Source organism: Salvelinus fontinalis, chromosome 23, assembly GCF_029448725.1.
Source record: "Salvelinus fontinalis isolate EN_2023a chromosome 23, ASM2944872v1, whole genome shotgun sequence".
Taxonomy (NCBI): domain Eukaryota; kingdom Metazoa; phylum Chordata; class Actinopteri; order Salmoniformes; family Salmonidae; genus Salvelinus; species Salvelinus fontinalis.
The window spans coordinates 29,184,960-29,210,543 of NC_074687.1; the positions used below are offsets into that span (position 1 = coordinate 29,184,960).

At 39.9% G+C, this 25,584-nt stretch overlaps 1 protein-coding gene across 6 annotated transcripts in view; it reads right to left on the bottom strand.

Moving 5' to 3' along the window:
* The window catches only part of LOC129821085 (low-density lipoprotein receptor-related protein 1B-like), a 458,866-nt gene that overhangs the window by 293,515 nt on the left and 139,767 nt on the right, over positions 1-25,584 (bottom strand). For all 6 annotated transcript variants that reach the window (XR_008754267.1, XM_055878362.1, XM_055878363.1 and 3 more), the window contains one exon: positions 15,203-15,340. Coding sequence is in view for 5 of the 6 variants with exons in the window: in XM_055878362.1 (XP_055734337.1) it covers positions 15,203-15,340 (138 nt within the window). In the remaining variant the exon portion in view is untranslated. The remainder of the gene's footprint in view (positions 1-15,202; positions 15,341-25,584) is intronic.

The following is a 25,584-nucleotide window of genomic DNA, read 5'->3' on the forward strand; positions in this document are numbered from 1 at the left end:
TTCGGTAATGTCCATCATTTATGTTGTGTGTTTGGTATACAAATCCAACGTCAGGAAAGCGCGTTCACTAAAACCTGACGAAATGTCCAAAAGTTCCGTAACAGTCCGTAGAAACATATCAAACGATGTGTTGAATCAATCTTTAGAATGTTTTTAACATAAATCTTGAATAACGTTCCAACCGGAGAATTACATAGACTTCAGAAGGGCGATGGAACGGAGCTCCCTCTTATGTGAACGCGCATGGTGAAAGAATGGTCACCTCATGGCAGTGGTGACTCATTCCTGTCTCCTTCGGCCCCCCTTCAAAGTAGAGTCATCAGACAAAGTTCTACAGACTGTTGACATCTAGTGGAAGCCGTAGGAAGTGAAAACTCATCCATATCTCACTATAATTTCAATGGGAGCTTGGTTGAAAATCTACCAGCCTCAGAATTTCCACTTCCTGTTTGGATTTCTTTTCAGGTTTTTGCCATATGAGTTCTGTTATACTCACAGACATAATTCAAACAGTTTTAGAAACATCCGAGTGTTTTCTATCCAATACTAATAATAATATGCATATATTAGCAACTATGACTGAGGAGCAGGCCGTTTACTCTGGGCACCTCTGTGCACCTTTCATCCAAGCTACTCAATACTGCCCCTGCAGCCATAAGAAGTTAAGTCTCTTATGATCGAAAAGAGCTTTTGGACATCAGAACAGAGATTACTCACCTCGAACTGGATGAAGATTTTTCTTTAAAGAATTTGGCGCGAAGGATATACTGCTTTCCGGAGACCAGGCCCAAATCCCCTTCATTCGCTTGAAGAAAAGGCGGAGATGCAGAAGGAGACGGTCGGGGTGCCTTGTGAAGATTCAGAGGCAAGTGAGTAAATTGCCACTGCCATCGGTTCAATTGGCCAACATGCAATCACTGGAAAACAAACTCGATGATCTACTATCGAGACTATCCTACCAACGGGACATTAAAAGCGGTAATATCTTATGTTTCACTGAGTCGTTTTTTTTTAAAGGTGTTTGTGACCAACAAATGCGAAAACCACAGATTAGGGTCTAATCAATTTATTTCAAATGACTGATTTCCTTATAATATAATCAATTGTAACTTGAAATTTTTGCATGTTGCATTTATATTTTTGTTCAGTGTACATATTTGTATTTTAGTGTTTGAGAAAGGTCTCTCTTGATCAAAACATCTTCCCCCACTGCTGTGAACGTCACACAGCTCTAGCTTGGCTTCCTGAGCTCGTTAGGAACTCACCTTTCATCTCCTATTAATCTTGTCCATATGACAAATCGAAAGTGTGTTTTGTTTAAAATCTATGAATTATTTTAGATTAATGTCTATAAATCGATCTCTGAATGTGCTATTATGATGAATCCACTCTCTCCTGTTGCGCTATGTTGTAAGGATTGCAGGCATGCTGTTTGTCAGTGGCTGTGACGTATTGTTCAGCCAGGAGTTGATAGACAGTCGGAAGAGCGAATTAAATGGTAGGAGGATCATCCCAGCTTCAAGTGGTTTCAGATTTCCCATTCTATGTCACACAGGCTCAAATAAATATACTACAGTGTCAGTGGGAACTAGGAAAATTGCTCAATGCAAGCCATTTCGATCTATGGTGTCCACAGATCGATATGTAAGTGAAAATGTTGGTCAGAACCTGTACCAGAACCATGCAAGTCCCATAAACATCTAAGAGGTATTCAAATGTAGGGTAACCATGGAAACAAGATTCATTGGTCAAATGTGTAATTCATCACATAGAAATCTATATTGGAGATACAGTATTAAACTCATGTTATATAGCATGGTTATCAGTGTGCATCCTATTGACTATCCTGCGGATGAAATCAATTCAATGTTAATTCAAATGAACAATATCATCTTATACTGTATATCTAACGTTGCACAAACATTTGGTTGTCTATGGAATAGTTAGAGAGAGTGAGGGTACCTACAGTAATAACATCCTGATCTCTAAATGGTAACTTAAAATCCACTGAATTATATTTATCTACGCACAGATATAGCCATCATCCACCTGAAAACACAGCGACTAAGCTAACCTGGCTTTGAGTTAAACCCACAGGAGGCTACACAGATGGCCAGGCATGGCCTGCATAGTGATCACTGTGGCACTGGTTCCTGTGCCAACACAAACATGGCTGGCATTGCTTCACCACAAAGCTGCAAAAGGGGAAGACCAGGCTAACACCCCCCCCCCCCCCCCCCCCCCCTCCCCCCCTGACCAGCCTCATGGGACCTGCGTGGCCTTTGTCTTCAGGAAGGCAGGCCCTTTACCCAGCCTCTCTGTTCCTTTACCCAGCCTCCCCGTTAGCTCTCAAGGTCTCCAATTAATGTATGACCAAATTAAGATGCTGACCCAACACAGAAGCTAGGGCCGTTTCCAGCTTGGAGATGCTTTAATAAGCATGGCATGGCATTCGATCTCCCCTGTTCTCGTATTAAAACACTAACCCATCCTGCTCTCTAATTACTGTGGGTGTCCTCTAAGTGGGTAGGCAGAGTAAGAGGGTGAAACATTCAAATGGACCAAAAGTTGGAGTACATTTTCTCCCCTGGTATGGGTACGGCCAGACATGATTTTGATAACACACTATGCAATTGTCTGTCGAAGAAAATAACTACACTTTCTTGAAGCGATCTGAAAATGATCAAGTTATTCAACTACACACTAGGAAATTGTGTAAAGAAGGGAAGAACAATGTGTTTTATTGTAGCAATCTAAAAATGTATTCAAGTTATTCAAGTCACTTCAAGTGTGTCAGTTTTGACATAGAACTGTCCAGACCCAGACAGTGTAAATAGTTATAAAATTGAGCCATACATTGTCACGGCCGTTGAAAGATGAGGACCAAGGTGCAGCGTGGTAAGCGTACATTTCCTCTTTATTGATAAAAATTAAGCCGAACAAAACAACAAACCCCACAAAAAAATAACCGTGAAGCTACAGGCTATGTGCCCTAAACGAAAGTCAACGTCCCAAAAAAAACAGGTGGAAAAAAGAGCTACCTAAGTATGGTTCCCAATCAGAGACAACGATAGACAGCTGTCTCTGATTGAGAACCATACCCGGCCAAAACATAGACGTGTGTGTGTGTGTGTGTGTGTGTGTGTGTGTGTGTGTGTGTGTGTGTGTGTGTGTGTGTGTGTGTGTGTGTGTGTGTGTGTGTGTGTGTGTGTGTGTGTGTGTGTGTGTGTGTGTGTGTGTGTGTGTGTGTGTGTGTGTGTGTGTGTGTGTGCGTGCATGTGTGCGTGTGTGCGTGTGCGTGTGCGCCTGGCATGCAGCAAAACAAGCAAAACACAAAACAACATTCAAGAGTGAAACTTGTGTAACAACCAAACCTGTCAATGAGTTGGGCCTTAAAGTTTGGTATCTTGTGAGCTATGAGTTTACAGTGTGAATACAAATCCACATCTACAGTCAAAGAAACATTATTGGCCTTATTCCTTTATCATATGCCTTCAAATGTGTTATTGCATCAAATCTACACTAACACGAAGCAGTATATTGAATATCTATAGTAAGTAAGTAAGCCTTGGATTTTTTTATAACCGTGTAATTGACGATTATGGATAAAGACTCTCTTGAAAATAAAATAACTGAATAGCTGATATAAGGAGAGACGAGAGGAGGTGCAATTTTAAAACTTTGACTGAAGACTGGATGCCGGAGCATTGACTCTGTTTCCACGGTAACATCTAGCACAGATTCAACTGCAAAGACCAGGGAGGTTTTTCAATACTTCGCAAAGAAGGGCACCGATTGGTAGATTAAAAAAAGCAGACGCTGAATATCCCTTTGAGCATGGTGAAGTTATTAATTAGGCTTTGGAGGTGTATCAATATTCCCAGACACTACAACGATACAGGTGTTCTTCCTAACTCAGTTGCCGGAGAGGAAGGAAACTGCTCATGGATTTCACAATGAGGCCAATGAAGATTTTAAAACAGTAACAGAGTTTAATGGTTGTGATATAAGAAAACTGAGGATGGATCAACAACATTGTAGCTACTCCACAATACTAACCTAAATGGCAGAGTGAAAAGAAGGAACCCTGTACAGAATAGTTTTGTTTGCAACAAGGTGCTTAAGTAAAACTTCAAAAAATGTGGCAAAGAAATTACATTTTTGTCCTGAATACAATGTGTTATGTTTGGGGCAAATCCAACAAAACACATCACTGAGTACCTCTCTTGATATTTTCAAGCATTGTGGTGGCTGCATCATGTTATGGGTATGGTTGTCATCGACAAGGACTAGGGACTTTTTAGGATAAAAAGAAACGGAATACAGCACAGGTAAATCCTAGAAGAAAACCTGGTTCAGTCTGCTTTCCAACAGACACTGGGAGATTACATTATCTTTCAGGAAGTCAATAACCTAAAACAAGGCCAAATCTACACTGGAGTTGCTTACCAAGATGACACTGAATATTCTTGAGCAATGATCTACAATCAACTTGACAGAGCTTGAATAATGGGCAAATACTGTACAATCCATGTGTACAAAGCTCTTAGAGACTTACTTAAGACGTCTCACAGCTGTAATTGCTGGCAATGGTGTTGTTTATACAAAGTATTGTCTCAGGTGTGTTAATACTTAAGTAAATTAGATATTTCTGTATTTTCAATACAATTGAAGTATTGTGTGTAGATGGGTGAGAAAAAACATGCATTTAATCAATTTAGAACTCAGGCTGTAACACAACAAAATATGGAATAAGTCAAGGGATATGATTACTTTCTGAAGGCACTGTATCTTCTACCATTTATCATACAATTATTTATTATGGGTTCCAGAGCTGACCGAGAAGATTTAACAGCTGAGGTAAAAAAAAAACATAATGCAACCCTTGACTTTGAAAAGTCTTGGAATGCTTTAGACAGATCAAAATCCTTACTTCCCATCAAAACATTTAACTGAATGGAATAACTGAATTTCATTACTTACGACATGTCGATGACCTACATGGACCACTCCACTACTGATAACTAGTGTAATATAAAGTGCAATGGTGACAACCCTTGGTGACAACCCAATCAGTGTCTTACAAAATAGTCATGTGAACTGTAATTCTATGATGAAACAAGCCAACATTTTACCATAAAGTCATAGTAAGAGTATAAAACTGAGTTTATTTTGTAAGCAATTTGCCCCTTTTTCTATAAATATATTCCATTTCATTAGACAACTATGAATTCAATAAATATGCTAATAGTTGCCTCTATAAGGATGGTTCGTTGGCAATATTACATTTTTTAAGTTGCAAACGAAGGAGGGAGGAAATTAGTTGTACTGTATTCATGGCTAGTCATTTGCGTAACAGGGACGTTGTCTCTTTTCACAGCCTCCCTCACCCCGGAGGACACTGTTTGTTTGTTTGTTTGAATTGTTAGTAATGAAAAGTTAATCAAGTGAGATAATTGAATGCTGTTGAAAGGCAGAGAGAGGGAGGGGAGAAGACTTGTGTGACATGGTTTTTCATTACACTGTAAGGGGGGATTTATCTATTAATAAATGTATCGTTTCTATAAAATAATGGAGGGAGAGAAAAAGGTATGTAATCTGTATCACTTACAGCCTGTCTAGGCACACTTATTTGGTGTCTACACAAGATGATGAAAGGAGTTTTATACCTATAGAAGAGGTGAACTGAAACACAATATATGCAGTTTGCCTTGTTGTGAAGAGTCTCCAAAGTGAGAGTGGCTCTCATCATTTAGACATTCTGTATAAGACTACGCTTGGGCAGTATACCGTATATGTCATATACCGGGGTATTTGGAAATAACCATGGGATGGTCAATACCTACAGTCAAGTTTTGCAATACACAGATTGCGTCCTTAATTTCATCTGTCACATTATTTTACATTATGAACCTTACCGTAGTTCCCCAGAACAGTTGAGCCAGTCAAGTGTTTGTTTGTAAAAAGCACAATGGGAGAAAGCGGGAGCAGGTGAGTCCAGCTATGTATTGACAGTGGTCACGTTTTAAATTTTGAAAGTCAACTGTGTTTTTTTGCTTCAATAGAATGATCAGGGATGTGCAACTATAGTTTAACTTCACAGAAAATACATGATTGCAACACATTCGGCAGAAAATATCTTAATTTCCATCAGATGACAACAGAAGTGCAACGCCATGATGAAATGAGTTTGCAATGAAAAAGCAAGGTGTTTTTTGCATAAACATATTTTTATATTTCTAATGTTAATCATAGAAAGAATGTAGCCAACTACATTTCCTAATGTTTTGCTTAAAGTTAATATTTCATTTTACTGGAGAAAAGTAGGCTGGCTACACCGAGAAAAGTACCGGAGAAAAGTAGCTACACATCAGTCAGAGTGCTGTCTGCTGATAGAATGCCTGTTTGTGAATTCTCATCCAAGTGCAACTGAAGCACAAAATGAGTCTGATGCCAATCAGAAATTACAAGAAGCATTTTACACCTGCGTTTACAAAATGCAGCAAGATATTTCTAATGCGTTTTATATTTTTCTTCTGCGTGAGAAAACGCAGAATTTTGCAATTAATAAGGTGACGGTCATCATCTACTGCAGTGTTCGCTTTCTGACATGTTTGAGAAGTCAAAAACCTTTTGGATTATTTATCTGTACAGCTGCCACCACTTGATTTCCACGTGTTTTTTCTCCTCTCCGTTCTCAGCCTGTCTGCTCATCCCGTCTCTTCTCTTCTCAGAACAGGCAGGCCTGTCGCCCTTGCAACTCCAGACTCCACACAGACAGATCGTGTACACATGCTGCTTCAGAGCCCGTACGGTTCTTCCTTCAGACAAGTATGTGTCAAAACTTTGTTAATTTGCACAACGTCTCTCATTCACATTCACTTGTAAATGTCCCAACTCACCAAAAATGACATTAGGTACCTCCTACCTATATATGTATAACTTTTTGAGCTGGATTGCCTGTCTATGCAAATTGTTTATTTTCATTAGTATATTTAGCTAGCAACCAATGGAAATTCGCTATTACTTGTCCTAACTTTGTTAGCATTCTGGTACTAGATGCCCAATGGGCTTGTTTGTGTTTCTTTGGCGCCCCTTTGTGTACTAAGACGGTAATACTGTATATCCTGGGATGAGAGAAGAACGGTATGACGATATGAACATCTGGATTCTGCCCGAACCCTATAAGAATAAAGACTAAAAGTTCAGGATAGGGGAATGTTATGAAATGTATTAGAAAGCGACTGAACATTTCAACATTTATCTAACAAGGCTGAGCAGTGCAGACAGACAGACAGATTTTGACAGGTTGCAGTTTGACATGAGAAATCAGCAGCGTAGTGTTTCTTTTAGGATAAAAGCACAGTTTACCCCCACACTCCAGAGAGAGGTCCATATTCTGTGGATCAAACGGAGATGCGCCTGTCAAAACAGTGCAGTGTTTAAGGAAGCAGGCAGCTACACCTCATCACTGTAATGTTTTAAGGCATCTGGAGTCTTATTATTGCAGTTGTATTTCTGTAACAAGAGACCAGTCAGGATGTTTCCATAAATGTGACTGGTACAGGAGAACATTGGACGTCCCATGAAATCTGTTCAGGTTCAGTGGTAATTATTAGAGCTCTCATCAGTCTGTATGGTATGCTTCCCTCATTTGCTTTGTACAGTACTACAAGCTTACTGTACCTTAACATCACAACTATTGAAATTTCTTCAGAGCCAATAATGTCTGCACAGTTTCCTCGAGCCATAGACTGTATAAAGAAGCATGGAACGCACAGCAAAGTAGATACAGTTCGATTTCAAAACTTTTAAAACCTTGACTAGAGAGAGACTCAATGAATACAGCAAAGAGCTGCTGTTTTTATGAGTAAGTTCATGTTTAATTAGTTATTCAGCACTGTAAACACTTTGTTCAACACTTGTATAATCCATAAAATGCACATTCTCTCTACTTCCACTCATGCTACAAACAGCACTGCCGCTGCAATGAATGAGTATAGCAAAGTGTTCCGATAGGTTTGCGTTGTTATTGTTAGCGGCTTGTGACTTGTTTAAAATCGAGGAATATTTCACTTTCTCTGGTCATAGGAGTAACAACATTAATTGGTGCATGAGGCATAAATAATGCAGTGCGACTTGAGTTTCGCCATGAAATCAAATCAAATGTAATTATAACGCTCTTTGTACATCAGCAGATGTCACAAATTGCTTATACAGAAACCTAGCCTAAAATCCCATCAGCTGGAAGGCTGTGAAATAAAATTGTATATATCACACGCGCCGAACAAACAAGAGTAGACTTTCCCGTGAAACGCTTACTTACGAGCCCTTTCCAAACAATTCTGTAAGAAAATTAACAATGAAATAAAAATAAAATAGTAACACAATAAAATAACTATATTGAGGCTATATACAAGGAGTACCGGTACATGTAGGTAGAGGTTGAACAGTCTGTAGCACCGAGTCTGCGTAGCCATTTAATTAACTGTTCAGCAGTCTTATGGCTTTGGGGTAGAAGCTGTTCAGGAGCCATTTGTTCCCAGACTTGGTTCTACGGTACCGCTTGCAGTGCGGTAGCAGAGAGAGCAAACTGACTTGGGTGACTCGAGTCTTTGATGTTTAGGGACTTCCTCTGACATCAAAAGTCCTGGATGACAGGGATTACAGCCCCAGTGATGTACTGGGTCGTACGCACTACGCTCTGTAACATTGCTGTTTGGGGTTTTAGGCTGGGTTTCTGTATACGCAGTTTGTGACGTCAATCTGTTGATGTAAAAAGGGCTTTATAAATACATTTAGTGACATTGAGGGAGAGGTTGCCAGGTCTGACCTCCTCCCTGTAGGCTCTCTCATCGTTATTGAGGAACTGACCTAGTACCTTTGTGTCATTAACTTTATGATCGTGTTGGAGTCGTGTGTGGCCACGCAGTCATGGGTGAACAGGGAGTACAGGAGGGGGCTAAGCACATACCCCTGAGGGGCCCCCGTGTTGAGGGTCAGCGTGGCGGATGTGTTGTTGCTTATCCTCACCACCTGGGGGCGGCCCATCAGAAAGTCCTGTATCCATTTGCAGGGGGAGGTGTTAAATCCCAGGGTCTTTAACTTAGTAATTATTTTAGTCAATGAACGGCACTCTCACGTAGGTGTTTCATTCGTCCAGGTGGGAAAGGGCAGTGTGGAGTGCAATAGACATTGCCTCATCTGTGGATCTGTTGGTGTGGTATGCGAATTGGAGTGGGTACAGGGCATCTGGAATGATGGTGTTTATGTGAGCCATGACCAGCCTTTCAAAGCATTTCATGGCTATAGATGTGAGTGCTAAGCGGCGAAAGTTATTTGGACAGGTTACCTTTGTGTTCCTGGGTACGGAGGCTATGGTGGTCTGCTTGAAACATGTGGGTATTACAGACTGGGTCAGGGAGGTTGAAAATGTCATAGAAGACACTTGCTTGATGGCCAACGCATGTTCTGAGTACGCATCTTGGTAATCAATATGGTCCTGCGGCCATGAGCATTTTAACCTGTTTAACTTCACTAGGGTAGGGGGCAGCATTCGGAATTTTGGATGAAAAGTGTGCCCAAATTAAACTGCCTGCTACTCAGGCCCAGAAGATAGGATATGCATATAAAGATAGATTTGGATAGAAAGCACTCTAAAGTTTCCAAAACTGTTAAAAAATAATGTCTGTGAGTATAACATAACTGTTAAGGCAGGCGAAAACCAGAGGAAAATCCAACCAGGAAGTACTATTATTTTGAAAGGCTGTTTTTCCATTGTAAGCCTATCCACCATATAAAGACTTAGGACCCAGTTCACGAGCTCTGTGTATTCCTCTACATGTGGCCAGTCTTTAGGCATTGTTTCAGGCTTTTACTCTGCAAAATGAGGGAGATACAGCACTTTCAATCAGTGGCCAGTGGAAATTTCCATTCATCAGCCACGCGCCTGATCGGGAGCGCGCCTTTCTTGTTTCTCCTTTCCTATTGACAAAGCTTTTGTCCGGTTGAAATATTATTGATTATTTATGACAAAAACAACCGGAGGTTTTATTTTAAACATCGTTTGGCATGTTTCTACTAACTTTATTGTACTTTTTTGACTTTGTCTGGAATTAGTGCATGCGCCTTGTATTACTGGATTTCTGGACAAAACACGCAAACAAAAAGGAGGTATTTGGTCATAAAGAGGGACATTATCGAACAAAACAAACATTTTTTGTCTAACATGGAGACCTGGGAGTGCAACCAGATGAAGATCATCAAAGGTAAGTGATTCATTTTAATGCTATTTCTGACTTTTGTGACACTTTCCTTGGCTGGAAAATGGCTGTATGGGTTTCTGTGGCTAGGTGCAGACCTAACATAATCGCAAAGTGTGCTTTCGCTGTAAAGCGTTTTTGAAATCTTACACCGTTTGCATTAAGGAGAAGTTTATCTTTATTTCCATGAATAACACTTGTATCGTTTATCAATGTTATGATGAGTATTTTTGTAATTTAATGTGGCTCTCTGCACTTTCACCGGATGTTTGTTTGAGACAATGCATTTCTGACCATAACGTGCCAATGTAAACTGAGATTTTTGGATATAAATATGAACTTTATCGAACAAAACATACATGTATTGTGTAACATGAAGTCCTATGAGTGCCATCTGATGAAGATCATCAAAGGTTAGTGATTAATTTTTTCTCTATTTCTGCTTTTTGTGACTCCTCTCTTTGGCTGGAAAAATGGCTGTATGGTTCCGTGACTAGGTGCTGACCAAACATAATCGCATGGTGTGCTTTAGCAGTAAAGCCTTTTTGAAATCGGACACTGTGGTTGGATTTACAAGAAGTTTATCTTTAAAATGGTGGATAATACTTGTATGTTTGAGGAATTTTAATTATGGGATTTCTGTTGTTTTGAATTTGGCGCCCTGCAAATTCACTGGCTGTTGGTGAGGTGGGACTCTACCGTCCCACTTGTACCAGAGAGGTTATAGGTCTTACTCACATTGGCTACGGAGAGCGTGATCACACAGTCGTACAGAACAGCTGGTGCTCTCATGCATGGTTCAGCGTTGCTTAGCGAGCATAGAAGGCATTTAGTTTGTCTGGTAGGCTCGCCTCACTGGGCAGCTCATGGCTGGGTTTCCCTTCGTAATCCGTGATAGTTTGCAATCCCTGCCACAAACGACGAGCATCAGAGCTGGTGAAGTAGGATTTGATCTTAGTTCTGTATTGACACTTTGCATGTTTGATGGTTTCTCAGAGGGCTAGCAGGATTTCTTATAAGTGTATGGATTTATGTCCCACTCATTGAAAGCGGCAACTCTAGCCTTTAGCTCGGTGCAGATGTTGACTGTAGTCCATGGTTTCTGGTTAGGATATGTACGTATGGTCACTGTGTGGACTACAGTGCATTCGGAAAGTATTCAGACGCCTAGATTTTTCCCACATGTTGTTACGTTACAGCCTTATTCTAAAAGGTATTAAATTGTTTTTTTCCCATATCAAACTACACACAATACACCATAATGACAAAGCAAAAACAGGTGTTTTGACAGTACTTTCTGGAAGTAGATTTGGCAGCGATTACAGCCTTGAGTCTTCTTGGGTATGGCACTACAAGCTTGGCACACATCATTTGGGAAGTTTCTCCCATTTTTCTCGGGAAATCCTCTCAAGCTCTGTCAGCTTGGATGGGGAGCGTCGCTGCACAGCTATTTTATGGTCTCTCCGGAGATGTTCGAATGGGTTCAAGTCCGGGCTCTGGCTGGGCCGCTCAAGGACATTCAGAGACTTTTCCTGAAGCCACTCCTGCATTGTCTTAGCTGTGTGCGTAGGGTCATTGTCCTATTGCAAGGTGAACCTTCGCTCCAATCTGAGGTCCTGAGTGCTCTGGAGCAGGTTTTCATCAAGGATCTCTCTGTACTTTGCTCCATTAATCTTTCATTCGATCCTGACTAGTCTCCCTGTCCCTGATGCTGAAAAACATCCCCACAACATGATGCTTCCGCCACCGTGCTTCACCGTAAGGATGGTGCAAGGTTTCCTCCAGATGTGACACTTGGCATTCAGGCCAAAGAGTTCAATCTTGGTGGCCACTGACTAGTTAAAACTTTACATCTTAACAAGTATCTCGTTTAGAAGGCCAATATCACATTACATCATTTCACAAATAGTTTAATCTTTACACATACATTTTATACAACAATTAGATGTAAATCTGATCACTGTGAAGTATACACACACAGAGGTACAGTTATGTAGTTCTCCTGTCCTTCCCTGATGTCACAGAATAAAACAACTTTGACAGGATTGTTCTTTAATTACCTACGGACCATTCCCACATTTTCAAAAATATAAATATTGTTTAGTTCTCCCATTTTGTGGATTAGGAGTTTTGGCGAGAGAAACTCTTTGTTCTGGGAGACTCTCTCCCTCAATACTGCATGGCAGTTTCTACCTGGTATTTATGACCTGAGGTAATAAAACCTGGGTTAGGAGAGAGGGGGGGGGGGGGGGGGGGGCACAATCTACACCCAGAAAGGGCCACGTCATGACACCCTGGAATGGGTAGGGACATAGAAAGAAAGTGGCTTGATATGTCCATTTCCTCTGTTCTCTTTGCTCGCAATGTAATTTGTTTTTAGGTAAACAGCTTGTTTTTGAATGGTAACTGTGTTAAGGCTGGGGTTTGGGATGGGATGAGGAGTACTGTAAAGGTGTGACTTTCAGCTTACAATAGGCCATAAGTATAAGGCAGATGGCCGATTGACCTCAATGTGATTATGCTGTAACAACATAGTGTAGCACCATGACCAGGATCTCTATTCATTTACGTGAGAAGATTAGGGCTTTCAGGAGTAACGGAAAATCTAGTACAGACAATAATGTTTTTTTATTATCAATTAGTATATTTGAGTTTATTTACAATATTTGTTGTATTCTTTGTTGTCTTTTCTGGTGGATAAAACTGAAATTGCAACCATCTTTCTATGGCTTGTTTAAAAAATAATAATATTTTGGAGACAATTTTTTTCTTCTAATTACCTAAAGTGAGTGAGAAAAAGGCCATTCCTGAACATGGGGTGAGACATTCTTACTATTTTGTAAATAAAGCCAATTTGTTATTTAGAATGATTTATTTCTGTTTTTAGAGGGACACCTCATGGGTCTCCCAGTCACGGCCGGCACTGGTATCGAACCAGCATCTGTAGCAATTTAGCTTGCACTGTGATGCAGTGTCTTAGACCGATGCTCCACTCGGGAGGCCCCATTCACAAATTTTTAATGGTGATCAAGTGCCTTGCACAAAGTATTAAAATACAGAGAGAGGTGTTGAAAGAGTCTTTTGTCCTGCTAAAAGCCCGTAATAGCTCACAAATTATCTCTAAATCCCGCAGCATAATCTCGAAACTTTTAGTTGAGCAACCACTGTAAGTGTGTGAAGTATGCTGTTGTGATATTGTGGTTACAGTATGTGTATACTGTATGTGCAGTATATGAGTACAGTTGCCAGTTTGCTCTATGTTCCCACCACTGCACCTGTAGACTTCAGGAAGGTTAGTTACCTCAAGCTACTTTACAGACTGTACTAAGCAAACAGAGCCAGGTGGCTCAGTGGAAAAAGTTAATCATGGCATGCAGTCCTGTGAGAAGGAGTTCCAGTGTGCACTGCCCCGAGTGGAGTATGTGATTAAAAATAAACACGTTTTCTGAAGGTGAGAGAGAAGGGTTTAGTGCTTTTCCATATGGGTACCTTGGTATTATGCCCTCCTGGGATTTAACCATGTATATTCATTAGAGAAGAAAGGGAGGAGGTGGTAGCAGGAAAAGTTTTGTCATAGACCCAGCTGGTTCTCTCTCTAACTTCTCTTAGTGACCTCAATTCCTCCTCCGTTTGTTCTACCTCCCATCAAGCCTGCTCTGCTCTCAGTGCTATATATGTGCATAATGGTGAAGTAGAACATATGTATCCCAACCTGAGCTGAGCCCAACAGGTCACTGCCACTCCCACTTCAGCCAAATGAGATGCGTTTGTAATATTCCATCCCATGGAATCACTAAAAAGGCCACAAATCAGATATACTTCCACAGTCAATCCATGCAGGGTGCCAGATATGAGTAACTTGAGGAGGAGTATGACAGTTAAAACAAGAGCCAGTACAACTGTTTCAATTATTGATAGATTTTTTTTGTTCGTAAAAAATCTTAACAGGGCTTCAAACAACTTCTTAGTTAATGGATTAGGTAAATGCTGGTTGACAGGACGTGGCTAGAATGCACTATTGCATTAAGGCCTGCATGGAGTTTAGATCTCACAGGCCAATGACAGCCCTGTAGCTGTCTATAGGCTATATACAGTACAGCAGTTAAACTGCACACTCAACAAATACTGTATGAAATCACTTTGGGAGGTAATAGTCATTCAAAATCATACATTTTAAGAGGGTTTTAGAAAACAAATACACTTCAACCACTTTGAGATCAATATTAATGCAATTCCTTTCCTTTGTCTTACTCTCCGCCAACACACCAAGCCAATGCATCAGATCGAGCAGAACATTGTATTGAACAGAACAGCCAATGAAATGTCCAATGGCATCCCAGTGAATGGGATGCATTTTGACTGTTTTCAGCATTTCCTCGAATCAAAAGCCAAGATCATTACCTTGAATCGACACACAGTGTGACTTGTATGTCTTCCAGGTCAAAAAAGGTCACAGTATTGTCCGAACCGGCCAAGCTGACTGCAGCTAAGGAGTACTTAATCAGCACTGCCCGGTGGGTGGGCTTTGTCAGTATCCCAGATAGCCAGGTGTCTATAGCAGCTTGGTGTTGCGGCTTTAGAATGTTGTGAGCAACAACAACCTGTGTACAACACAACACTTGGTGCTAGTGACCTGCTGGGCCAGCCAATCACCGGCTCTGTTACTGACAACCTACCTGGGTGATAGGAAGTAACCTTGGCACGCTCACAGTGTTTGACTAGAGAGGGCAAATTATAAAAGACCAGCTGCACTACCAAAATTTAACCATACCACGCCAGAAAGGGAAACTGGTCTAATGCACTATTATAGTAATATGATAAGAGTTTATTATTGCTGAAAGACATACTGCTGTCTAAAAATAACTATACCACATGCTACACTAATACCAGTGTTGTTGATGTGGTCCATTCAGTGTTCATGGACGTGAATTACCTCTTACCTCTACAGTGAACTCCTTCATCGAAGCCATCCTCACAGTCTATGGCTCCGTTGCAGAGCTTGTTGAAGTGAATGCACTTCCTCGTCCCTATGCACTGTATGTGATTCAGGGGACATCTCAACACCACGTCCCCCGCACCTGCAACAGAGAAGACAGTCACTGTTAGCAAGCCCTGTATGGTATGATATGTCATAATAGTCTATGTTCATTAATAATGGGGGAAAAATCCTATACTGTACAGTTACATATCGCAATCAAATTTTGGGATATTTTACTCTCTTTTTTCACTGTAGATAGCATTAGCTAGAGCTAGTCGGCGCCACCTGCACCAAAATGTTTTCTTGTTATCCTAGCTATAAAAAGTGAGCCAACATGTTTTCAGCACTTATTTCCATGACTGATCAAAACTCGTTTTCTCATGCTCTCTCTCGTCTCTCTGCAGCAGACATAGTGAGCAATATGTTTGTAACATCAAATCACAATACAATTGCAGTATAAATCGCAATACATATACAATCGTGACAATCGTGGTATGTCTTGTATCGTGGTGTCCCTGGCAATTCCCAGCTCTAATGTTCATTACCTAATTCTAGGTGTTAGATTCTGAGGAACATCGAAAGGTGATTAACTGAATTGCCATATTGTGCATTTGATAATAAACCCTCAGAATTCCCAGTTGAAACCTTGAGCTAATAGCAATCAACAATAAATTACACAACACTAATCACTATACCTAATTACTCATAAAAGCATTTATTTTTATGATCATTGTTTGGAGACATTTTATTTTCATACTCTATAATCTTTTCCCACAGCACTGTTCCTCTACAGAAAACATGATTACCGTTCACAGAAGCACATCAGAGTAAAATATATAGGAGGCATATGCAAATTCTGTTTACACTTGACGGCATTGTTCTTTATACACAACAGATGTTCAGTGAACTACAATGGGAGAGCCACGCTCCTGAACCACATACGGAAACGTATAACAGAGTGTACACATACACACAGAGCAGAGAGGAAACAGCTGTTTAAGGATTCATGAGGCATATAGGTGACCCTCATCTGCGTGGCAGCAGCCCACCAGAGTACATCAAATACATCTGACCCAAGAAGCCAGCATTGTAAATGTGTCACATCGCACCTTAACTGCATTGGTATCAATTACAATAACGGCAACACTAGCCACTTAACAAGGAGATTTATTGTTACACGAGACAGGATCTCTTACCGATCCCCAGAGTTCCTCCATGTAGCTCTATACGAACTCATATCCAACCAAGAGCACTTGAACCATCCTCGCTGAGCCATTACTTCTTCACAGCCTTCATTTATACTTCATAAGGCAGGATGATGCCACAATTAAGGTGGCCATTACAAAATGGTCTGTCATTTCCCAAGAGATTTAAAGAATAGATTTGTTGGCGCAATAGAAGTGAAACCATAACGATTCCCTGTAACCATGCCACGGTCTCTACTCTCAGGCCTGCATTATTACATGTGATGCATATGAGATATTTTTAAGTCTCTTATTTCTTAGACACCTCACCCCAGCCCTACGGATATGAAAGATTTAGGGAAAGTCAAATATAAGTGACCCTTTCATACATGAGCAAAATGGCAGCCAAATCAACTGGGCTCTTTTCACATTGTTCCTCTGAGACCTGAGTGTTAAATCCTATTAGTTTCGGAATGAAGCCAACATTGCACACAATAGGTTGCACTCTTTGCCTTAGTATTATTATACTAGGAGAGGAGTCACCTAACGCTTCAACCAACATGAGAAAACAACATTTGAAGAGAAAAAGGTGTGACCACTTCTAGTATATTCACTTGAAAAATGCTTTTCAAAGTAAATACAATACAGGGAAAATTGACGCTCGCTGCTCATCCACAGAGTCATTTTCTTAATGCATCCAAATCATTTACAAACACATTATCCTTTCTATGACACACGTTCCGCTAGCGGAACCCCCCCCCCCCCAACATTCTGCTGAAAAGGCAGCGCGCGAAATTCAAATAAATTTTAGAAATATGTCACTTTCACACATTAACAAGTCCAATACAGCACATGAAAGATAAACATCTTGTTAATCTACCCATTTTTTTTATGTTTTACAGCGAAAACACAACATAGATTTATGTTAGCTCACCACCAAATCCAAAAAACACAACCATTTTTACCCGCCAAAGATAGTCACACAAAAACAGAAATAGAGATAAATTTAATCACTAACCGTTGATAATCTTCATCAGATGACACTCATAGGACATCATGTTACACAATACATTTATGTTTTGTTTGATTATGTGCATATTTATATCCACAAATCTCGGTTTACATTGGCGCCATGTTCAGAAATGCCTCCAAAATATCCCGAGTAATTACAGAGAGCAACGTCAAATAACAGAAATACTCATAAAAAATGTTGATGAAAGATACATGTTTTACACATAATTAAAGATACACTTGTTCTTAATGCAACAGCTGTGTCAGATGTTTTTGAAACTTTAGTAAAAAGCACACCATGCAATAATCTGAGACCGCGCTCAGATTTAACCTTTTCTCAACAGGGGGTGCTGTTTGCACTTTGTAATAATTTCGTTCCCAAATTAAACTGCCTCATACTCAATTCTTGCTCGTACAATATGCATATTATTACTATTGGATAGAAAACACTCTCTAGTTTCTAAAACCGTTTGAATTATATCTGTGAGTAAAACAGAACTCGAGTTGGAGCAATTTTCCTATGAGGAAGTGAGAAATCTGAAATCTGCAGGCTGTTCTGAGGTCGGTTTATTAATTTGCATGTATTCTATTGGTTGAGATGCACTGCATACGCCTTCCCCTGGATGTCAGCAAATAGTGAGAATTGAAATGGAGTTGCTAGGCAGATCTGAAGCCTTATAAATGGGCTGGCAATGTGGTGTCCTTTCTTTTTTCCCTTCGCCATGGCGCCAGACAGACCTCAGGATGGCGTTCTGGAAAGCTACCGTTATAGGCCTTAGATATATCCGGCTCGGATTTTATTCGATATAGGTGTTAAAGACATCATAATGTTGTTATTTTAAACCGAGTTATATCAGTTTATATCAGTATATTGCAATTTTCGGGTATTTATTTGTGCTGCGTTCTAGGGAGTTGGACACGTCTGGCCCACATGGCTAATGTTTACTGCTAATTCAATCGTTGAAGGCGACAATCTACAACCGAGCAACGATTCTTTTGGAAAAAGGACAACTTGCCCAAGATTCTGATGGGAGCTCATCAAAAAGTAAGAACTATTTATGATGTTAATTCGTTGTTCTGTTGAAAAATGTAAAACTCATATTCCGCCATTAATTTCGGTGCGGTCTCGCTTTAACGCATGCTGTATGTCGTAGTAACGTTAATTTAAAAAATCTAACACAGCGGTTGCATTAAGAACTAATGTATCTTTCATTTGCTGTCCAACCTGTATTTTTTTGTCAAGTTTATGATTAGTTACTGATTAGATTAGGTGCCTCTCAAGTTGGCAGCTTGGCTACTTTTCTCATTGTATAACCACGATTTGTGCCGCTAAATATGCACATCTTCGAACAAACTCTATATGTATTGTGTAATATGATGTTATAGGACTGTCATCTGAAGAAGTTTGAGAAGGTTAGTGAAAAAATGTATATCTTTTGCTGGTTTATTCATTATCGCTATTGTTGGCCTGAATCAATGCTGTTGTGTGGTTGGCTATTGTAGTAAGCTAATATAATGCTATATTGTGTTTTCGCTGTAAAACACTTAAAAAATCTGAAATATTGTCTGGATTCACAAGATCTTTGTCTTTCATTTGCTGTACGCTGTGTATTTTTCAGAAATGTTTTATGATGAGTATTTGGGTAATTCACGGTGGTCTCTGTAGTTATTCTAGTTGCTATGGTGAGAGTTGTGATGGTGGCTGCAATGGTAAACTATCATTTATACCTGAAATATGCAAATTTTTCTAACAAAACATATGCTATACAATAAATATGTTATCAGACTGTCATCTGATGAAGTTGTTTCTTGGTTAGTGGCTATTTATATCTTTATTTGGTCAAAATTGTGATAGCTACCTATGCAGGAAGAAAATGGTGGGGAAAAAAGTTGTGTCTTTTGCTATCGTGGTTAGCTAATAGATTTACATATTGTGTCTTCCCTGTAAAACATTTTAAAAATCAGAAATGATGGCTGGATTCACAAGATTTGTATCTTTCATCTGGTGTCTTGGACTTGTGATTTAATGATATTTAGATGCTAGTATTTACTTGTGACGCTATGATAGGCTATGCTAGTCAGCTTTTTTACTGATGGGGGTGCTCCCGGATCCGGGATTGTGTGCATGTAGAAGTTAACAAAATTTCTCCGCCATGTTGGAGTCAACAGAAATATCGAATTTACATCATAAATATTCCCTTACCTTTGATTATCTTCATCAGAATGCAATGCCAGGAATCCTATTTCCACAATAAATCCTTTTTTTGTTCGATAATGTCCATTACTTATGTCCAATTAGCAACTTTAGCTAGCATGTGTAGTACACGTGTCCAAACGCTGGGGCAGTTGCAGGCAAACGTCGGACGAAAACTTCAAAAGGTTATATTACAAGTTGACTAAACTGGTCAAACTTAATAGAGAATCAATCTTCAGGATGTTGTTATCATATATATCTAATAACGTTCCAACCGGAGCATTTCTTTATGTCTGTATAAGTAATGGCTCACATTGCCATTTCCTGACTAGCGCGCATGACCAGTAACTAGCATTCTGCCAGACCACTGACTTAAATAGCTCCCATCCGGCCCCACATCACACTAGAGGCTTCATTCCAGACTGTTGACATCTAGTGGAAGGCGTAGGAAGTGCAAACAGATCCATATATTACAGGGAATTGAATAGGCGATGACTTTCACATCGACCCTTCTCAGAATTCTCACTTCCTGTTTGGAAGTTTGCCTGCCATATGAGTTCTGTTATACTCACAGACATAATTCAAACAGTTTAAGAAACTTCGGAGTGTTTTCTATCCAATAGTAATAATAATATGCATATATTATCATCTGGGACAGAGTAGGAGGAAGTTCACTATGGGCACCAATTAATCCAAAAGTGAAAATGCTGCCCCCTATCCCAAAGAAGATTTATATTGTTACTGCATCCACAGAATCTATTTGCGGTAGTTAACAAAAGAATGTTTAGGTCTCTGACAACATGTCCCAATTCTCTTGCTGCGTGTGCACTGATCTAATGCAATGAGAGAAAGGCATGAATATTCATTGATTCTGATCCACCATACAGGAACACACAGATGGTCTCTCTACAGTCGAGAGAGGATGACAATCACTCTACTTAGCCCAGCGCAAAACTACCAACCACATTCTACTCATTATGGTGCTGTAGGGTCCGTGGAAAAGTTAACAAAACTTATATTTCAACACATCAAACAGCCAGGGACTATAAAGTTTAGATAATTAGGTATGGCATGTCTTCAGTGGATAGATAGATGCCAAATGCAGGGAACTGTAGCTCCTGTAACTGATGTCTTTGTTTACCAAGTCGTGATATTTAAGTCTCTCCAATTACTGTAGATCAGAGTGGCACATCTCCAGCCTCACAATAATTGATTAATAAATGAATCAGGTCCAGACATAGGGGAAGATGCTTTGATTTGGGGGTGCTGGGGGGGAGGCATAGTGGAATACAGTTGTGCAGACATGTTTTTAGGATTTCCACCTAAAAAATGTAATGCAATTCAATGTCATTTACATGATAGAAGACATGAGCAGAACATTTTTTCATACCACACAACTGGCAAAATGCAGGTATGGTGACCACATTTAAAATACCAAAATGCTGGACAACAGGATGATTTTGCGGGACATTAGTGGGACAGTGTAGCCTACATGAAAAAAAAAACATTTTCCCCCAACACACACAAATCTCCCTACCGCTCATGGTGTAGTACACATTTTGTAGATACCGGAGAGGAATGACGTCATTATTTCTCAACGTTTGTATCGACATACAGTATGTAGACTAATGAATATCATTATAGAATATGCATAAAATGCATCCTCCAATTGCAATGTCTGCCTATCCCCACACATGTTGTGTGGGGATAGTTTTGATTTTTAGTAGTCTTTCAAAATAGGCCATGTCATTATTATTCAATTGTGAGTGACAATTCTTTGCGTATTACCAGTGAAACGTCCAAACTGCATCCGCCAGCCAATCATTTGAACTCAATTAGTTTCATGGGAATATGCATTTACAGTAGATCTTCTTGAATTACTGTTTTGTGATAAAATTAGAGTAGATGGTTCACAAACTATATAGCCTTCCTGTATTTTGTTTCAATCAAAGCACATTCTGCCTAGGGATGCGCTGTTGAGTTTTTTTTTACTATTCAGCTACCGTCCTAAAATCGTATAGGTAAAGGGGGATACCTAGTCAGCTGCACAACTGGAATGTGTCTTCCACATTTAACCCAACCCCTCTGACTCAGAGAGGTGCGGGGAGCTGCCATAATCAACATCCACGTCTTCAGCGCTTCCCGAGCTGGCCCGGCAGTTAAAGACATCCACGTCTTTAACTGCCTTGCTCAGAACGACAGATTTTTAACTTGTCAGCTCGGGATTCGATCCAGCAACCTTTTGGTTACTGGCTCGAACCACTAGGCTAGGTGGTGTCTTTGTTATAACAGTAACGTTATATTATGCTATTATATTTTGTTATGTCTTGTGTATTGAAAAAAAATATTAACGCAACATGTAAAGTTTTGGTCCTATGTTTCATGAGCTTAAATAAAAGATCCTAAAAATGTCCATATGCACAAAAAGCTTATTTCTCTAAAATGTTGTGCACACATTTGTTTACCTCCCTGTTAGTGAGCATTTCTCCTTTGCCAAGATAATCCATCCACCTGACAGGTGTGGCATATCAAGAAGCTGGTTAAAGAGCATGATCATTATACAAGTGTACCTTTTGCTGGGGACAATAGCGGGATAATCTAAAATGTGCAGTTTTCTCATACAACACAATGCCACAGATGTTTCAAGTTTTGAAGGAGCATGCAATTGGTATGCTGACTAAAGGAATATCCACCAAAGCTGTTGCCAGATAACTGAATGTTCATTTCTTTATCATAAGCCACCTCCAACGTTGTTTTAAAATATTTACATTTACATTTACATTTAAGTCATTTAGCAGACGCTATTATCCAGAGCGACTTACAAATTGGTGCGTTCACCTTATGACATCCAGTGGAACAGCCACTTTACAATAGTGCATCTAAATTTGTCAGTAGGTCCAACCGGCCTAACAACCACCGGCCACGTGCATGGCGTCGTGTGGGTGAGCAGCTTGCTTATGTCGATGTTGTGAACAGAGTGCCCCATGGTGGCGGTGGGGATATGGTATGGACAGGCATAAGCTACGGACAACAAACACAATTGCATTTTATCGATGGCAATTTGAATGCACAGAGATACTGTGATGAGATCCTGAGGCCCATTGTTGTGCCATTCATCCACTGCCATCACCTCATGTTTCAGCATGATGCACGGCCCCATGTCGCAAGGATCTGTACACAATTCCTGGTAACTGAAAATGTCCATTGAAGATGGGTGGGACAACATTCCACATGCCACAATCAACAGCCTGATCAACTCCATGCGAAGGAGATGTGCTGCGCCGCAAGAGACAAATGGTGGTCACACCGGATACTGACTGACTGGTGTTCTGATCCACGGCCCTAGCTTTTTAATTTTTTAAGGTATCTGTGACCAACAGATGCATATCTGTATTTCCAGTCATCTAAAATCCATAGATTAGGGCCTAATGCATTTATTTCAATTGACTGATTTCCTTGTATGAACTGTAGCTCAGTAAATAAATAAAAAATTTAACTGTGTGTTTATATTTTTGTTAAGTGTAGAATAATAATTCATAATTATGCGATCTTCCAAGACATTGATTCAGCTTTTATCTAAACTTTACTAAACAAGCACCATTGTGAGAACTGGCAGAGTGCGTCCGTGTACTGAACAAACAATTGAAGCACACCTAGACTACTCTTTTGCCTGCACAAAATGTGGTAATGCAGAAACGAGAGACCACAAAATCTGAGAATATTTGGCCAACAAAACATTTCTGGTTGGTCTCAAGGAATGTAAAACAGTTAAGAAAGGAGACTTTCAAAACGGGATTGAGTTAAGTAGCAGCAAATAGGCTTCAGGGGTTCCTTCTTCGAAAGTTGCAGCCAATTGCGGTGCAGCTTGCATGGTGCTGCAGAATTCTATGGCACGTTATTTAAGTGTGAACCACTGGTACCGTTAATGCTAGTTAGTGCTACTTTGACCACCAGAGGGCATCTTTGAGAAGCATTTGGTAGCCTTCAATAATGGCTGTACTAGAGATTGCATGCACGCGGGAGATCGGGGTTCAATTCCACGACGGGGAGGAAGGAATAGGATGTCCTTGTAAATAAGAATTTGTTCTTAACTGATTCCATATCCTTATTTCATAGTTGTGATGTCTCCACTTTTATTCTACAATGTAGAAAATAGCAAAAATTGAGAAAAACCCTGGGATGAGTAGGTGTGTCCAAACCTTTGACTGGTACTTTCTTAATTCATTTGATTAATATTATGGTGCTTTTATTCCAAGGAAAATGAAAAACCCTCTGGGTTTCCGTTAGGATGGAATGGAAAATATGTCACTGTCCAACGTGATGGTCGGGAGTACAGTACAGGTCTATTTAGCTAAAGAATCCAGTGTCCTGCGGGAGAACGGGGTTCAATTCACCAATGGGGAGGAAGGAGTAGGGTGTCCTTGTAAATAAGAATTTGTTCTTAACTGACTTGCCTAGTTAAATAAAGGTTACACTAACAGCATAACATTTCAACACCCTAATTTTCTAATTCTAGTCTAACTAATACCCAAACGGAGATTCAGTGAAAATAAAAATATAATTGATCTATCAAAACCAGTCCCCATGCTTGTCTCAGAGCAGCATGAAACGCTGCTAAAATAGTTGTAGGCTTTTGCTTCAAATCCTATTGCTTCTAATTTCAATATGCTCTTTAAATAAATAACACCTACACCACTTTTAACAGCACATTACTCAACACTAGTGAGACTCATGTCGCCTACGGTAGGCCTTCAGTATATAAAAAAATATGATGTGACTCTCCGCCACTAACTACATATATAGGGTTGGAGGATATTTCTGTAATTCAGTGAAATGTATTCCCATGGTAATTTGTTATGGATCCATAACTAAATAAACATTGGCATTTTGAAAGAGTATTTTTATCATATTTTTTTTAATGAAAGCATAAAGATGCTGTTATTAGTTGCATTGTTTTAGTTTGAACCTGCAGACTGGCACTAAGAACAGAGCAGCGGGAATGTTTCCCTAGTTAGCGCCATTATTAGTGCAATGCCCCTTAAAGTGTTGCCAGTGTGGCGGGGTGGGGGTCCACCCCACCCCCTTCCTCCTCCTCCCTTCCCCATGGGCTAGGTCGGTCTTCTGTGCACGGCTCTGCGGCCCATCCCATGCCCCCTGCCCTCGTGCCTTCAACCTCACACGCTTTCAGTTGGTACAGCTGGAGAACTGCAAGGCAGTCCCATTGTGCGCCACTCGGGAGCCATGACCAATACATATTGTCCTGCTAATAACAGGGTTAATAATATATCTGTGAGAATATGCAACAGGCTTTTATATAATTCTAAATGAATAATAATAATAATCGCTTTGTTTAAAAAAAAAATATTTTGGAGATGATTTTGTTTCAAATAACGTAAAATGAGCGAGAAAAAGGACATTATTGTCATGTGAACATGGGGTCAGACATTGTTACTAATTTATAAATAAAGCCAGTTTGTTATTTAGAATTGTTTATTTCTGTTTTTAGAGGGAGAAAAAAACTAAAATCTACAGTCTTCTCATGGGTCAATACACCCAGTCACTACAACGATACAAGGACCCTTCCTAACTCAGTTGCTGGAGAGGAAGAAAACTGTGCAGGGATTTCACCATTAGGCTAATGGTGACTTTAAAACAGTTACAGAGTTTAATGGCTGTGATAAGAGAAAACTGAGAACGGATCAACAACATTACAGTTACTCCACAATACTAACCTAAATGACAGAGAGAAAAGAAGTAAGCTTGTAGATAACAAAAATATTCCAAAACGTGCATCCTGTTTACAGTAAGGCACTAAAGTAAAACTGCAAACAAATGTGGCAAAGAAATTAACTTTATCTCCTGAATACAAAGCGTTATGTTTGGGGCAAATCCAACATAATGCGGTAAGTTTTTCTGGGTACATCTCTAAGAGCTTTGCACACCTGGATTGTACAA